This window comes from Erithacus rubecula (genome assembly GCF_903797595.1).
Source record: "Erithacus rubecula genome assembly, chromosome: 23".
Lineage (NCBI taxonomy): Eukaryota > Metazoa > Chordata > Aves > Passeriformes > Muscicapidae > Erithacus > Erithacus rubecula.
Genome location: NC_136675.1, coordinates 6,308,506 through 6,323,450, shown reverse-complemented (window position 1 = coordinate 6,323,450; position 14,945 = coordinate 6,308,506). Strand labels below are relative to the sequence as shown.

General features: G+C 62.2%; 3 protein-coding genes and 1 long non-coding RNA gene across 6 annotated transcripts; 2 read left to right on the top strand and 2 right to left on the bottom strand.

Annotated features, from left to right (window-relative positions):
- Nucleotides 1–558: 558 nt before the first annotated feature.
- GALE (UDP-galactose-4-epimerase) lies at nt 559–3,270 on the top strand. The gene is made up of 10 exons (XM_079325479.1): nt 559–732; nt 800–915; nt 1,034–1,147; nt 1,237–1,413; nt 1,489–1,602; nt 1,724–1,790; nt 1,868–1,953; nt 2,065–2,142; nt 2,258–2,372; nt 2,449–3,270. The coding sequence occupies exons 1-10, from the start codon at nt 612–614 to the stop codon at nt 2,502–2,504; spliced, it is 1,044 nt and encodes a 347-aa protein (XP_079181605.1). The 5' UTR covers nt 559–611; the 3' UTR covers nt 2,505–3,270.
- A 109-nt stretch (nt 3,271–3,379) lies between these two features.
- LYPLA2 (lysophospholipase 2) lies at nt 3,380–11,685 on the bottom strand. 2 transcript variants are annotated; one of them, XM_079325480.1, is made up of 10 exons: nt 11,619–11,685; nt 9,188–9,291; nt 8,379–8,410; nt 7,746–7,811; nt 7,402–7,449; nt 7,193–7,263; nt 6,911–6,984; nt 6,290–6,391; nt 5,608–5,784; nt 3,380–5,230 (listed from the first exon to the last, which is right to left on the bottom strand). In XM_079325480.1, exons 2-10 carry the CDS (start codon nt 9,263–9,265, stop codon nt 5,180–5,182), a joined length of 699 nt encoding a protein of 232 aa, XP_079181606.1. In that variant the 5' UTR covers nt 9,266–9,291; nt 11,619–11,685; the 3' UTR covers nt 3,380–5,179. The 2 variants fall into 2 exon arrangements, with proteins under 2 accessions (XP_079181606.1, XP_079181607.1); XM_079325481.1 differs by lacking the exon at nt 11,619–11,685 and adding an exon at nt 11,213–11,345 and having other exon boundaries at nt 5,043–5,230.
- A 174-nt stretch (nt 11,686–11,859) lies between these two features.
- PITHD1 (PITH domain containing 1) lies at nt 11,860–13,974 on the bottom strand. Its single transcript, XM_079325478.1, has 6 exons — nt 13,745–13,974; nt 13,115–13,158; nt 12,935–13,012; nt 12,659–12,763; nt 12,204–12,312; nt 11,860–12,105 (listed from the first exon to the last, which is right to left on the bottom strand). Exons 1-6 carry the CDS (start codon nt 13,925–13,927, stop codon nt 12,004–12,006), a joined length of 621 nt encoding a protein of 206 aa, XP_079181604.1. The 5' UTR covers nt 13,928–13,974; the 3' UTR covers nt 11,860–12,003.
- Nucleotides 13,975–14,249: 275 nt separating this feature from the next.
- On the top strand, nt 14,250–14,912 carry LOC306811580. 2 transcript variants are annotated; one of them, XR_013776697.1, is made up of 3 exons: nt 14,250–14,280; nt 14,399–14,442; nt 14,685–14,912. It is a non-coding gene; the product is annotated as an uncharacterized lncRNA (long non-coding RNA). The 2 variants fall into 2 exon arrangements; XR_013776698.1 differs by lacking the exon at nt 14,250–14,280 and having other exon boundaries at nt 14,348–14,442.
- Nucleotides 14,913–14,945: the final 33 nt, after the last annotated feature.

The window sequence follows — 14,945 nt, the reverse complement described above, 5'->3', positions numbered from 1 at the left end:
GTGTGACAGGGACAGGGATGGTGTGACAGGGGCAGGGATGGTGTGACAGGGGCAGGTGTGACAGGGGCCGGGCAGGTGTGACAGGGGCTGGTGTGACAGGGGCCGGGCAGGTGTGACAGGGGCCGGGCAGGTGTGACAGGGGCCGGGCAGGTGTGACAGGGGCTGGTGTGACAGGGACAGGGCAGGTGTGACAGGGGCCGGGCTGGTGTGACAGGGGCAGGTGTGACAGGGGCAGGTGTGACAGGGGCCGGGCTGGTGTGACAGGGGCTGGTGTGACGGGGCCGGGCAGGTGTGACAGGGGCAGGTATGACAGGGGCAGGTGTGACAGGGGCAGGGCAGGTGTGACAGGGGCTGGTGTGACAGGGACAGGGCAGGTGTGACAGGGGCAGGTGTGACGGGGGCCGGGCTGGTGTGACAGGGGCCGGGCAGGTGTGACAGGGGCAGGGCAGGTGTGACGGGGGCAGGGCAGGTGTGACAGGGGCAGGTGTGACAGGGGCAGGGCAGGTGTGACAGGGGCCGGGCTGGTGTGACAGGGGCCAGGCTGGTGTGACGGGGCCGGGCTGTGCCCTCCCCGCCGCTGGAGAATTTGGGGTTTTCCCCCCGCAGGAACCATGGCAGAGAAGATCCTGGTGACGGGCGGCGCCGGCTACATCGGCAGCCACTGCGTGCTGGAGCTGCTGCAGGCGGGATTCGTGCCCGTGGTCATCGACAACTTCCACAACGCCATCCGAGGTAGGGCCGCCCGTCCCGGGCGGGGCCGGCGCCGCCCGCAGCGGTGCCTCATCCCCTCCGTCCGCAGGCTCCGAGCAGCTCCCCGAGAGCCTCCGGCGGGTGCAGGAGATCGCGCAGCGCCCCGTGCTCTTCCAGGAGCTCGACATCACGGACGAGGCCGCGCTGCAGGAGCTCTTCAGCAAGGTGAGAGCAGCAGCTGCAGTGCCCTGCCGGGCTCCTGGGGCTGGAGCCCCCCGAGCTCCCCGGGGAATTGTGGCTGGCTCCTTTCCTGGCACTGATGCCCTGCCCCTTCCCCCTGCAGCACCGTTTCTCGGCCGTGATGCACTTTGCAGGGCTGAAGGCTGTGGGGGAGTCAGTGCAGAAGCCTCTGGAATATTACAGAGTGAACCTCACCGGGACCATCCGGCTGCTGGAGGTGAGAGGGGCCCGCAGGGAGCCTGTGCTGTCCCCTCTGCTCTCACAGGGCACAGAGCTGGGTCAGTGCTGATCACTGCCCTCCCTCAGACCATGAAGACCCACGGTGTGAGGAACATCGTGTTCAGCAGCTCTGCCACCGTCTATGGGGACCCCCAGTACCTCCCCCTGGACGAGAAACACCCGGTCGGGGGCTGCACCAACCCCTATGGAAAATCCAAGTTCTTCATCGAGGAGATGATCCGGGATCTCTGCAGAGCTGAGAGGGTGAGGAGCCCCCCTGGGTGCAGCCTGTCCCTGTGTCCCCGTGGGGGTGACAGCAGCCTGTCCCTGTGTCCCCAGGACTGGAACGCCGTCCTGCTGCGCTACTTCAACCCCATCGGTGCCCACGAGTCGGGGATGATCGGGGAGGATCCTCAGGGCATCCCCAACAACCTCATGCCCTACGTGGCTCAGGTACTGCCCCCACAGCCCCTGGGGGGGCTCAGGGAGGGGACACGGTGCTGGGGCTCCCCTGGGGCTGTCCCTCTGTGGGGACACGGTGCTGGGGCTCCCATGGGACTGTCCCTCTGTGCAGGTGGCAGTGGGACGCCGGGAATTCCTGAGCGTCTTTGGGAACGACTACAAGACAGAGGATGGAACGGGTGCGTTGTGGGACGGTGGAATTTGGGATTCCCAAAGCTGCAGCCCAGCTCTGGCCTCACCCTGTGTGTCCCCACAGGAGTCAGGGATTACATCCACGTCGTGGACCTGGCCAAGGGTCACATCGCTGCTCTGAAGAAGCTCAAGGAGAACTGTGGCTGCAAGGTGCCAATCTCGGGGTGCTGCCAGCCCTGGAGGGGTGTGGGGGTCCCACCAGGGGCTGAAGGGGGGCCTGGCCCTTCTCCCCTTGATCCTTGTCCTTTATCCTCCTTCCAGATCTACAACCTGGGCACAGGCACCGGCTACTCGGTGCTGCAGATGGTCCGGGCCATGGAGAAAGCCTCGGGCAGGGAGGTGAGGGCAGAGCTGCAGGTGACAGGCACAGGGGCAGCTGCTCCCCCAGAGCAGCCCTGGCTCTGTTCCCCCACCCCTCTGGACCCCTGAGCCCCGGGTGCTGCTGTCCCTGCAGATCAAGTACCGGGTGACGGCGCGGCGGGAGGGAGACGTGGCCTCCTGCTACGCGGACCCCGCGCTGGCCGAGCGGGAGCTGGGCTGGAAAGCTGCCTTGGGCCTGGACAAGATGTGTAAGGGCATCATCCCCCCTGGCACAGCGGGCACTGCCAGCCCCTCTGCTCCCTCACCTCCCTCTCCCCCTTCCAGGTGAGGACCTGTGGCGCTGGCAGCTGCAGAACCCCACGGGCTTCAGCAAGAACTGAGCTGTGGCCGCTGCTGAGGCTGCTCTGAGCCAGCCCTGCCTCCTTCCCCGGGGCTGCCACAGTCCTGGGGCAGCAGTTCCAGCTCCCCCTCCTGCCTGTGGCGTGGGCAGGAAGGCTGGAGCATCCTCAGCCTCCCCACTCATCCCCATCCCCCAGGTCTTTGCATCTCACAGAGCAGAACCACAGCAGAGAACAGAGGCAGGGCCTGGTGTGGCCCCCCAGGGGCTGCAGCCAGCCCAGCTGGGAGCAGCTGCTCCTCCCTGTGCCCTGGGCATCCAGCACTGGCACAGCTGAGTCCTGCTGAGCCCAAAGCACCTCTGCCCTGGCACAGAGGGCACCAGGAACCTCCCACAGGGACCAGTCACATTCCAAGGCCACCATGGCTCATTTCCCCAGCCAAGGGCTTCCTCCATTCCCCTCTTCCCTGCCCCCAGCATGGTTTTGGGGACCAAATCTCATCTCCCATCACTCCTGCTGAGCCAGAGGAGCCCCTGCCAGGGCTGTGCCAGCCTGGCCTGGCTGCCCACAGCCCCTCAGTGCCTCCTGTGGCAGCCACTCCCCAAACCCTGCTGCCAAATCTGCCCAGGAGCTGGCTCTGCCCCCCTGGCCCACACTGCTCCTATTTATTCCTGGCAGCTCCCAGGGCTCCAGGGGCAGGGATGACGCAGTCAGCCCCGTGTGCTGGCAGCTGGATGAATAACTTATGCTCCTAAATTATGAATTGAGCTTTTGATTTGTTTTTAAAATAAACTTTCCTACTTTCTAAGTGGCAGCTTTGTTCTGCTTCCCCTAGAAATGGCACCTGGGGCCTCATGCCACCCCTACTCCCTCCCCAATCTCTCATCCTGCCTGGCCAGGGATGATGCCAGCTCAGCTCCAGGATAGGTTGAGGATTTATTTCACCTTAATTCTCTGTGGAACGCACACACACACACACAAAAAAAAACCCCAAACATGTACAAGGAAGACAAGAGAGAGAAGAAAAACAGAACAAAACAAAAACCCCCAAAAAAACCAAAAGAAAAAAACCCAAAGCTGTATTGAGGAATGGAGAGAAGCTGTTCTCCCCCCCGGGCAGGGAGTGAGCAGGAATGCTCTGCACAGGGATGGTCCCAGGCCCCCCCAGCACACACACTTCCAGTTCACAGTCAAACAGGTCAGTCTGTCCATCACCAGCCCTTGGTACCCCCAGGAGCTGCCAGCCCACCCCAGCCACCCTCTCATGCCCCCCAGCTGAGCATGGGGGGGTGGGGGCACAGCAGCATTAAAACACAGCAAAGAGCCCAGGGCAGGGACAGAGCCAGGCTGCCCCCCGTGCCAGCAGCAGCTCTGCTGCTTTCAGACTTCCTAAAAGGGGCAAAAACTGTAACCCCAAGCCAAGAGCCCAGCCAAGGGTGGGCCCCACGCTCCTCTCTGCAGAGGGCAGTTATTGCTTTGTGCAGCCCGGGCAGGAAGGGCAGGGCTGGAGCAGAACTGCTGGGGCTGAGCCCCCCAGGGCACGGGGCAGAGGCTCCCTGGGGCTGGGGCAGGGCCAGCCCTGGGGCCAGGGGAATGTGGGGGGTGTTTTAAAAGCCATGACCAGCCCCGGGTGGGCTCAGCCTGGGGGAAAAGGGGGTGAGGGCAGAGCTGCTCCACAGCCACTGCCCTGGGCCCTGTGGGAGGGGAGGGTCAGCCAGGAGCCCCCCCAGAGGAGACACTCGGGGCCCCAGCACGATGCCAGCACTCGGGAGGGACAAGGTGAGGGACACTGGTGATTGTACAGGGGGGACAGGAGCAGAGGATGGGGCACAGCAGCACCCGGGGCTCAGATGCTGGTGAGATGATGGCTGGGAGCAAAGCTGCTCCTCCCTTCCAGCTGCACCAGGAGCCAAACCCGGGCTGCAGGGAGCCCAGCTCACCTCCCCCTCCCCGAGCCAGCCCAAGTCCAAAGGGAAGGACAAGTAGCAGCAAGAGAAGACATTAAAGACGAGGCCGGTGGCCCCGTGAGTGTAAACGAAGCTTGGGGGGTCCGAGGGTGCAGAGCTGGGCTGGGGAGGGGGAGACGCCTCTGGGACCCCCGCGGGGCAGAGATGAGATTGTAAAAGCAACAGGAGGTGGAGCAGAGGAAGGAGGTGATTATGTCAGGAGGGCAGAGCTGCCCAGGCCGAGGGCTGAGGGGAGTGTGCGTGTGTGACAGGCGGGGCCGTGCGGAGCCGCAGCCCCTCCCTCGGGCCCCGCAGCCTTTGGCGGTGCCAGCGCGGGGCAGAGCCCCCCGGGGCTGCAGGGGGACCCCCGGGTTCCTGAGCTCTGACTGCAAACCGAGAGCGGCACCGAGCGCAGAGCTCCGAGCCCCAGGGCTGCCCCAGCCTCGCCCCGGCCACGTCCCGCCCCTAATACTGGTACAAAACCCCCAAAGCCAACAGGAAAACCTCACCCGCGCCGTGCCAGCCCCGCAGGGGGGCCGAGGGACGGTGAGCCTCCCTCGGGAAGCGCTGGGAGCCAGAGCAGGAGAGAAAAGGCCGCTGGCAGACTCGCCTTAGGCTCCGGGCGCGGCGGGAGAGCGGGAGGGGGCGCGGGCACGGCTGGGCGTGGCGGGGTGGGGGCCATGGCTTCCGATGGCAGCGGGCGGGTCCCAGGGACAGACGGGCGGCGGTGACCTCGGCAGCCTCCCCTGCCACAGTCCCGAGGGGCTCCGCTCAGATCCGGGGCAGCAGCTTCTCGATGAATTCCTTCACGGCCATCATCTCCTGCGGGGGGCACAGCCCGTCACCCCGGGGGTCCCCAAGGGCAGGGGTGGGACACTCGGGCTCTGCAGCCTCCTCCAAACACATCTTGTGTGCTCCCCACCCTGCCACACCTACAGGGCTGGGGTTGGTCTCAAAGATCCAAAGGGAAGGAACCCACAAGAATCATCCTGCACAGACACCCCAAAAACCCCACCCTGGGCATGCCTGGAGTGGTGTCCAAACCCTCCTGAAGCTTTGGCAGCCTCGGGACTGTGCCCATTCCCTGGGGAGCCTGGGCAGTGCCAGCACCCTCTGGGAGAAGAACCTTTCCCTGAAATCCACCCCAACCATTCCCACAGCTTCCATCACTGATCCCCCCCTCCAGCCCCAGCACTGACCTGAGGACAGGAACTGTGCATCACCCCAGGGTAGGTTTTGAACTGCACCTTGGTGGGGGTGACCACAGACTTGAGCTTCTCGGCCGTGAGGGCCCCGAAGCGCACGGGGATCATGGGGTCCAGCTCCCCGTGGCACTGCAGGATGGCAATGTCCCTGTTCACGCCATTGTTCGCCGCCTGCCGCCGGGAGGGGACACAGGTCAGGGGACACTCAGTGAGGGGACACCAACAGGGACAGCTGCTTTGTGTCCCCAACACACAGAGCTGCAGTGGGAGCAGCTGCAGGGAGGTGTGGAGACTGATGGGCATTCCCAATTAGGAAAAATGAGAGGCCTCTCTCACTGCCTGCTCTTGATGGCAGAAGCCAAGCTCCTGTTCAGCTCCCTGGGTCAGCCCTGTGCCCTCTCTCCCTCTCTGTCAGCCCTTCAGTCACTCCCACCCTGTTTCCCTGTTGGCCTTTTGCCCTAAACCCACCCTTGTGCCACCCCCATGTCCCCTGCTAATTGATGATCTCCCCACCCTGCTCATCCCATGTATTTAAACCAGATCCTCACAAAATAACAAAATAACCCAGCCTTTGTTCCCTGAACCATGAACAATGCACAGAATAAACATCTCCCTGCAAAGGCCCTTCCTGCTTCTCACTTGCTATTACCCCAAGCAGCAGCAGATGCAACAGTACCTGTGGGAATGCCTTGTGCAGGGGCAGCCAGCAGCTGAGAGCCACGATCCCAGCCAGCTGGTGCTGGCAGGTCAGAGCTGTGTACAGTGACAGGGCACCCCCCTGCAGGGGAAATGTGCAGTCAGAGCCATGGGGGATGCAGGGACACCCTCACACACACACACCTCCTGCATGAAGGTTTAGCTTTTGTGTTTTGCAGATTTTGTACTGCCTTGGTGTGGAACTCTCAACTTCACATTAAGTTCTCCTCACAGTTTTGTTAGACAAAACAATCCTTTTCCAGCTGGAGAATCAGGGACAACCAGCACAGTCTCAGGCCCAAAAAGCATAAAACAATGGGGAACTGAAGAGAGCAAATCAGGAGGATGGCACTTCATAACCCAAAGCTGTAATTGGGCAATTTACCCCAATATGGAAAAGAACCAAAACTTATAAATGTGAAAACTCATGACTGGGATCCATCTTGGATCCATACAGAGCTGGGCTCTTGTACTGCCCAAGGTGAATCCTTTGAAAGCCTTTCAATAAATCCCTGCTTTATTCCTTTAAGTGTGTCCAGCCTCTGCTCTAGTCCAGCCCCTCACAGGCTGGATGCAGCAGGATTTGGGTGCTGATGCTCACCTGTGAGAAGCCCCCCAGGATGATGCGGTTGGGGGGGATCCCGTTCTTCATCTCGTGCTCAATGATTGCTTTAACTGAAGGAGATGGGAGAAGTGGGTCAGTGGAAGGGGAGGAGGGCTGAAAAGCATCAGCCAGCACCTCAGGGTGTCACATCAGGGACAGGCAGGTGCCAGAGATCCCAGGGGAAATGTTTGTTGGGATCAGGGAGGGGTGGAAGAAAGACACCTGCTCCAGGCACAGTGAGGGAGAGACCCCCACTTCCCCCTCTCCACAGCTCCTTACTGTTTTCTGCTGCTTTCTTGATCCCAGCTTCATCCTCAGGTGCATCTGGAGTCAATCCCATCAGGTCAAACCTGGGGGAAGCAGCAGGGTCAGCCCAAACCTCTCCCAGCACTGTGAGTGTGCTCTGCCCTTCCCTGGCCCCCACAGGGCAGTTGGGTTTTGTCTCCCCATCCCTCTCACCCCCCAAAAGGCTCCCACAAAGCACTGACCAGGAGGGCATCACCATCTTCATGTTGAGGGTCACGGGGATCCGGGGCCTGTGGAGGAACATTTTGGGAGGTTCAGCTCAAGTCTGGGGGGAGCAGCAAGACTGACACCCCCCTCCCCCCCTTCCTGCTGAGCCCCTCCTGCCTGGGCAGGGCAGCACAGGCAGCTCCAGAGCCTTTGTTTATCCTGCAGGGACAAACAGACAGGAGGGAAAACAAAAGAGCCTCTGGTGCTGCTCACCTCAGTGGGAACAGCAGAGCCACCACCCTCCTCCCCCAGGAGCCCTGGCAGCCTCAGGACCCCCAGGAACCCAAGACCCCCCCAGAACCCCCAGGGCAGCACTCACGCGTGGGGACAGATGTACTTGACGTAGGGGAGGCGGATGGAGGAGAGAGCATCAGCCCAGCTGTGCCTGGGGAGGGACAGAGGGGAGATGTCCAAAGCCTGTCTGAGCCATCTTCCCAAAGCTGCTGCCCCCCAACCCCTCCCCTGAGCTGATTTTACCCACCCCATCAGCCTGAACCCCCCATGAACCACCCCCAGCACTGCTCCAGAGCCTCAAAGCTGCAGGAAAGGAGGAAGGAATTTCCCAGCCAGGGATGTGGGAATCTCCTGGAGAAGGAGAAGCCTTTTGTCATCCCCATGGGAACTCAGAGATGCCCTGGTGCAGGCCCAGCCCAGCTGCCAGCCCTGCCAAGGCCTGGAAAAGCTGCAGTGCTTCTCAGCAATCCCTGAAGGCAGCACAAAATCCACCCGTGGGGGGTGGGGGACTGCCAGGCTGCCAGGATCATAAATATTCAAGAGCAGGCAGCTGCCAGCAGCAATTCCCTGCCATTCCCTGTGAGGAATGGCTGCAGCCCCCAGCCCAAAGCCCCACACAAATCCCAGAGATGCCCCCAGGGAAAGCAGCAGCAAAAGGCTGGGATCTGCATTTGGCAAACCACACATGCCAGTCAGAGCCAGCTCCAGGGACACTCACCCCGTGTCTCCAAGGCCATGTAGGAAAATGACCTGTTAAACAGAGAAGGAAGGGAGTTAACTGGTGTGAGAGTGGTGCTGGGGAGGGGGCAGGGCTGGGAGGGCAGGACTGGCAGGGATGTGGCAAATGGACACTTAGTCACCAAGTCCAAGAGGCTCAAATTTAGCTTGGAGCACAGTGATGGGTGGGTCAGGGATGTGGTGTCATCCTGCCACAGAGCTGCCACGGGCAGGTCCCAACTCCTCTGCACAGCACAGGGACAAGGAGTGACAGATCATCCCATCAGGAATGGCAGCAGGGCAGAGGCACAGAATGGGCTGGATGGGACCTTAAATCCCATCAGTGCCACTCCTGCACTGGCAGGGACACCTTGCACTGTCCCAGGCTGCTCCAAGCCCTGTCCAAACTGGCCTTGGGCACTGCCAGGGATCCAGGAGCAGCCACAGCTGCTCACCCCCCTCACAGGGAGGAATTCCTTCCCTCTGTCACTAAGGACACAAATTCACTTCCACAGGCTTTTCACCCCCATCTCCAGCAGCCCCTAAGCCTTGGGGAGCAGAGGGAAGGCAGCCTGCACACCCAGGGAAGGACTGGGGGTGGTTCCTTTGGGAGATCTGCTTTAAAAGCTTAAACAGCCCAATCAGCCCTAACTCCCACTGCTTTCACAAGCTGAACTCTCACTCTGGAGCAAACAGCCCAGCCCAAGGTCAGCCTCAGAGCCCTTGCTGGCCCTGCCTCCCCCGTGCCGAGCTGCCGGTGCTCCAGGGGAGGGAGGAGGGAGGGAGGGAGGAGGGAGGGGCAGCCCTTACCGCGGCAGTCTCCCGCTCTGCCCCTGACACGGTGACAGCGTCGGCGAGGAGGGGGACAGACATGTTGTTACCACACATACACCGAGAGGGATCGACACTGGCACCTGCGGGACACACAGGTGAGTGAGGCAGCAAAACAAACCTCTCACCCCCCACCCTTCAGCACAGAGCAGATGGAAAATTAAAGAGCAGGTGAAGGCTTTGATGGTGAAGCCCTTGGGACATCCCACACTGTGGTTTGGCAGTGGTGGAGAGTCCAGGAGCAGACAATGCTCCTCGTGTGGCAGAGCGTGGGGTGCTGGAAGGGTTAAAATTAGCCTGGAAATTACAGCTCAGAGCCAAAGTTGTTCCTGTGGCTGCACTGGCGTGGGCAGAGGGTGGCTGGGCAGTGCAGCCTCAGCATCCCTTCATTCCTGCAGCCCCTGATTCCTTCCCAGAACTGAGCAGGCACCCGACACACATCTGCTCCCACTGGGAAGCAGGAAACCCTGGGCAGGCAGCAGCACAGGCTCTGCTGCACAAATAAAGCTCCAGCCCTGTTTTATGGGGCTGGTTAGGATCCACCAGAGCACTGGGAGCTGGTCTGAGCCCCCCCAGGGATGGATGACACTCTTGTGCCTCCCCAGGACAGCAGGCAGGGTCACTGCTGCTGTCCTGTCACCTCACAGACCCTACAGAGCTGAGGCACCCACGGTGCTTTGAGCCAGGACAGCCCACAGTGTTTGTTCCCACCACATCCCAAATCACAGCTCCAGCTCCCCCCACAAGGCTGCCCTGACCCCACTGAGCCACCAGCACCAATTAGAGCAGAGCTTGTTCAGGCACTGCCGTTATCCCCAGGAACAGGACCAGCCTCCGGAGCAGGATCACGGAATATCCCGAGCTGGAGGGATGAAGGATCCCCCAGTCCCAGCCCTGGCCCTGCCCAGACACCCCAACAATCCCACCCTGGGGATCCTGGCAGTGAGTCCAAACCCTCCTGGAGCTGTGGCAGCCTCGGGCTGTGCCCAGCACTTTAGAGAAGAACCTTTCCCTAAATCCACCCCAAATTCCCCTGGCACAGCTCCAGCCATTCCCAAAGTCCTGTCACAGAGACCAGAGCTGCACCCTCCCTTTGCTCACTGTGCTCTATCCCCAGCAGGTCGGGGTGACACAGGATCACCCCCAAACCCATCCCAAGAGCCCGGACCACCAGCAGCCAGCCTTACCCCGAGAAAACAGCCTGCTCTGACTGCCAGCCCGGCCAGGACCTGCCCGACTCGTTCCACCGACTGCTCGTCAGCGGCTTCCCCACTCAAATAAAAACACCGGCAATGAGCAGCTGCCCGGATCTGACACAGACACACACGTGCTCGTGTGTACTCCAGGGGCAAAACAAGCGGCCAGGAGAGCCTGCACCTGCCAAAAACCCCGGCAGGGAGAGACAGAGAGAGCCAGGAATAGCAGCATCGCGCCCTAGCAGGTGATGGATGCGCTCCTTGGGGGGAGGCTCCAGGGAAAACAGGGCTCGGGATGGACAGAGCTGCCCAAAAAACGCTGCTGGGATGTTCCTGGAGGGAACACGGCGGGAACCCCGAGGAAAGCGGGATTGAACCCCGAGTAAAGAGGGATTAAACCCCGAGTAAAGCGGGACCGAACCCCGAGTAAAGCGGGATCGAACCCCGAGTAAAGCGGGACTGAACCCCGAGCAAAGCGGGACCGAACCCCGAGCAAAACGGGATTAAACCCCGACCAAAGCGGGACCGAACCCCGAGCAAAACGGGATTAAACCCCGACCAAAGCGGGACCGAACCCCGAGTAAAGCGGGACCGAACCCCGAGCAAAGCGGGATTAAACCCCGAGCAAAGCGGGACCGAACCCCGAGCAAAGCGGGACCGAACCCCTCCGATTGTCCGTGCGGGTGTCAAGGCGCAAACAAAGCACCACGAGGTGAATCCGAGTCCGATCTGGAGCTGTCGCACCCCGAGCCGACCCCACCGCGCCGGGGGAAAACGCGATCATCAATGGTTAATTAGCGTTAATTACCGTGCCTCGGCCTCTCCCTCAGGCCCGCAGCCCCACAGGGAGCGGAATCCAGCGGGGAAATGGAGAAATCCCGCCTGGAAGCGGATGGAGGCGGGACCCCCACGGCCTGCAGAGCCGGTTTTCCGCCAAAATCGGGGCTTTGAGGGGGATCCCTGCAGGCTCAGGGCTCGTATAGACTCCCTAAGCGGCCCCGTTACCGCGCCGGGACCCTCCGGCCCCTCTCGCCGTTAATCCCCCGTTAAACCCCGGGAAGGGCCTCGCCCCCCCCCCAATCCCCGCGGCCCTCACGGAAATCCCCCCCCCCCGCCTGCAGCAGTGGTACGTCCCACCCGCCGCGCCGTTGCCCGGTTGCGCCCCCCCCCCCCCGGCGCGGCCCTGTGGTACGTGCCGCCCCCCCCGCCCGCACCTCTCCCGCGGCCCGGCGCGCGCGCTCCTCGCGGCTCCCCCCGGACGCGCTCCCACAGGAACTTCCGGCAGCGCGGCGGAAGTGACGCAGCGCGGCGCCGGGAGCGGCGGGGCTGCCATGATGGAAACGGGCAGCGGATCGCGCTGGGAACCCGCGACCGGCAGCGGGGCCCGCCCTTCCCGCAGCGGGTACGGGACCTCCCCGCCGGTGCCACCCGCCACTCAGGGACAGCGCACAGCTCTGCACCGCAGCGTGTTTATTGTCAGTCACAGCCGGGACCGGCCCCGCTCACGGCTCGGGCTCCAGAGCGGCGCTGCCGCCTCACGCCGTGTCTGTCCCACACACACGGAGCTGCTCCGAAGCCGTTCCTGCCCCGGGCAGCCCCTCAGGAGATGAAGTGAGTCTGAGGGGTGATCTGTTCCAACTTGTGGTCGGCCGGGTTGGCCGAGGCTTCGTAGTTGCAGATGGTGACTTCGTGGCGATGAGCCTGGGTGGAGATGGAAGGTTTTAAATCCAGGAAAAGCAGGATTTAAATCCAGGATTCCAGCCCTTTCCACGCTCTGCTTGCTCTCTGCTCTCACTCACCTCTGTCCACTCCCCTTTCAGGCCTATGTAGAAAATCTTGGTTGTCTCTGCTCCGAAGTTCTTTGGGAAGTGCATGGAGAGGTGGTAAACGTTGGAGAAACGGGCAATTCTGCAAGAAAACACAGCCTGAGATGGCAGCACCTCCCCAGGATCCCACACTGCAAACAGCTCCCCCTGATCCCAGGCAGACTTGGCAGCAAGGGGGGATTTCCCTCACCCCTGGGTCAGCCATGAGCTGGGGACAGGACAGCAGGATGATTCTGCAGCCCAAGAATTCCAACACAGGCAGCCCCAGGCTCTGGCAAGGAGGTTTCAGACAGAGCTGGGGAGGCAAATCCTCCTGAGGGCAGCTTTGAATCACTGCCCTGAGCTGAGCTTTCCCTAAATGTGGAAGGCTGTGCAGAGCTGCTGTGGCAGGCAGGAGCAGCCCCCACACCCCAGGGTCTGTCTCATACTTGGTGGGATATTCCAGCTCTCCCAAGGGATCCTGGCTCAGGCTGAACGTCTGCTCTGGTTCCTTGGCTGTGTCATCAAAGGACATGTGAGGAATGTTCCTGAACCTGGCAGGATGAGAAGGAGTTATTAACAACAGCTCAGCTAATTGGATTCCATCCATTAACACTGCCCAGGTTCTCCACAAAAAAAAAAAAAAATTATTTACTTTGTCTTGTTATAATGCCACCAGTTGCCCCCACAGCCCCTGTGAGGAAGGGGAAGCTGCTTTTACTCACAGCCTCATCTCTGCCGGGTGTGTCCCATCCTCCTCGCCCATCACAATGACTCCTTTCAACTTCACACTGCCCGTGAACCTGCCCAGACACACACACAGCCAGCTTTTCACCTCTGTGCTCTCCAAGTCAGCCCCAGGCCAGGAGGCAGCCCTGCCAGAGGTGCTCAGGGATGGAACTCACGGGATGTTGAAGAGCAGCTCCTCATCATCATCGCTTTCCACGAACTGGGGAGAGAGGAGAGCAGCTCAGGGCTGGCCTGGGGTGGGCAGGGGGAGCACAGGGGACAGAGGGGAGGTGGGGGCACAGCTGGAGGGATCACCCCAGTGGCGTTCAGGGGGTCCTGCAGTACCCTGCTCACAGAATTTTATTTAGGATTGGAAAGGACCTCCTGGAGATCATCCAGTGCAGGGTCACCTGGAGCAGGGGACACAGGAGCAGCTCCAGGTGGGTTTGGGATGTCCCCACAGGGGGAGTGTCCAGCTGTGCCAGGGCTCTGCCACCCTCACGGAGAGAAGTTCTGCCTCATGTTGTTTTAGTTTATGGCCCTTGCTCGTTATCATGTCCCTGAACAGAGCCCGGCGCCACCCTCTGACACCCCTCGTTGATATTTTAAGGATTGAAGGGATGGATCCTCTCTCAGCCGTCCCTTCTCCAGCCTGACCAGGCCCCGCTCCCCTCACGCTGCAGACCCCAAATCCTCTCTGCGACCCTCCAGCAGCTCCTTCTGTGTGAGGAGCGCAGTCCCGCACCCCGCCCTGGGGCCGGGCCGAGCTGCGGGGTCCCGTCACCGACACCCCCGACCCGCCGCACCTGCGAGCGGTCCCCGCGCTCCTCCCAGGGCCGGAACACGGTGGCTCCGGAGCCCTCGCGGCGCTCGTTGAGGCACTGCAGGCGCTGCCGGTCGATGCGCAGGTAGAGCCCCCAGGCCGCGCCGCGCTCCGCCGCCGCCTCCCCGCAGCAGCGGCAGCGGCCGGGCCCGTGTCCGTGCGCCATGGCCGCGCCGGGGCCGCGCAGTGCGCATGCGCGGCTGGAGCTCCGCCCACCGCGCATCGGGCCACGCCCCGCCGGCACCGAAACCACGCCCACAATGGGCACATAACACGCCCCTTTCCGTGACGTAACGCAATTTATTCATTAGACACGCCTTTTATTCCATGGCCACGCCCACGCAGAAACGGTGATAGGTTCTTTCCCCGTAGCCACGCCCCTGTGGGCGTGACCTGGTGCTGCACGTGCTGAGCCCGTGAAGCGCCCGGTGATCCCAGGGAGGGTCCCGGTGATGATCCCGGTGATTCCGGGGAGGAGTCCCGGTGGTCCCGGGGAGGGTCCCGGTGATTCCGGGGAGGGTCCCGGTGATTCCGGGGAGGAGTCCCGGTGATGATCCCGGTGATCCCAGGGAGGGTCCCGGTGGTCCCGGGGAGGATCCCGGTGATTCCGGGGAGGAGTCCCGGTGGTTCCGGGGAGGGTCCCGGTGATTCCGGGGAGGAGTCCCGGTGGTCCCGGGGAGGGTCCCGGTGGTCCCGGGGAGGGTCCCGGTGATTCCGGGCAGGAGTCCCGGTGATGATCCCGGTGATCCCAGGGAGGGTCCCGGTGGTGATCCCGGTGATTCCGGGGAGGAGTCCCGGTGATGATCCCGGTGATCCCAGGGAGGGTCCCGGTGGTGATCCCGGTGATTCCGGGGAGGAGTCCCGGTGATGATCCCGGTGATCCCAGGGAGGGTCCCGGTGGTGATCCCGGTGATCCCGGGGAGGGTCCCGGTGGTCCCGGCCCCACCCCGCCCGGGGAATCGCGATACTGCTGCTTTCCCGCCGAAGTCCCCGGGTATTATCCATGGGCAGGAACGGGAGCGCCCCTCCCGCCGGGATAGGGGGATACCGGAGCATCGCCCTCGGGAGTTCCCTCATGGTGTGTTTAACATCCGTTGTACACGTCAGGAAAGAACGAGCAGCCACGGTCCAGTGTTTGGCTTTTATTGAGACATGATTCTCCTCTTTTTCATATAACTTATCTA

Excerpts from the sequence above, each read along its gene's own strand:
- GALE (XM_079325479.1), top strand. The coding sequence starts at position 612 with ATGGCAGAGAAGATCCTGGTGACGGGCGGCGCCGGCTACATCGGCAGC. Across the intron at positions 2,143-2,257 it reads AGAAAGCCTCGGGCAGGGAG|ATCAAGTACCGGGTGACGGC; the intron begins GTGAGGGCAGAG and ends CTGTCCCTGCAG. Across the intron at positions 2,373-2,448 it reads CTTGGGCCTGGACAAGATGT|GTGAGGACCTGTGGCGCTGG; the intron begins GTAAGGGCATCA and ends TCCCCCTTCCAG.
- LYPLA2 (XM_079325480.1), bottom strand. The coding sequence starts at position 9,265 with ATGTGTGGTAACAACATGTCTGTCCCCCTCCTCGCCGACGCTGTCACC. Across the intron at positions 7,264-7,401 it reads AAGATGGTGATGCCCTCCTG|GTTTGACCTGATGGGATTGA; the intron begins GTCAGTGCTTTG and ends TGCTTCCCCCAG. Across the intron at positions 6,985-7,192 it reads CAAGAAAGCAGCAGAAAACA|TTAAAGCAATCATTGAGCAC; the intron begins GTAAGGAGCTGT and ends CATCTCCTTCAG.
- PITHD1 (XM_079325478.1), bottom strand. The coding sequence starts at position 13,927 with ATGGCGCACGGACACGGGCCCGGCCGCTGCCGCTGCTGCGGGGAGGCG. Across the intron at positions 13,159-13,744 it reads AGCGCGGGGACCGCTCGCAG|TTCGTGGAAAGCGATGATGA; the intron begins GTGCGGCGGGTC and ends CTCTCTCCCCAG. Across the intron at positions 12,106-12,203 it reads TGAAAGGGGAGTGGACAGAG|GCTCATCGCCACGAAGTCAC; the intron begins GTGAGTGAGAGC and ends ATCTCCACCCAG.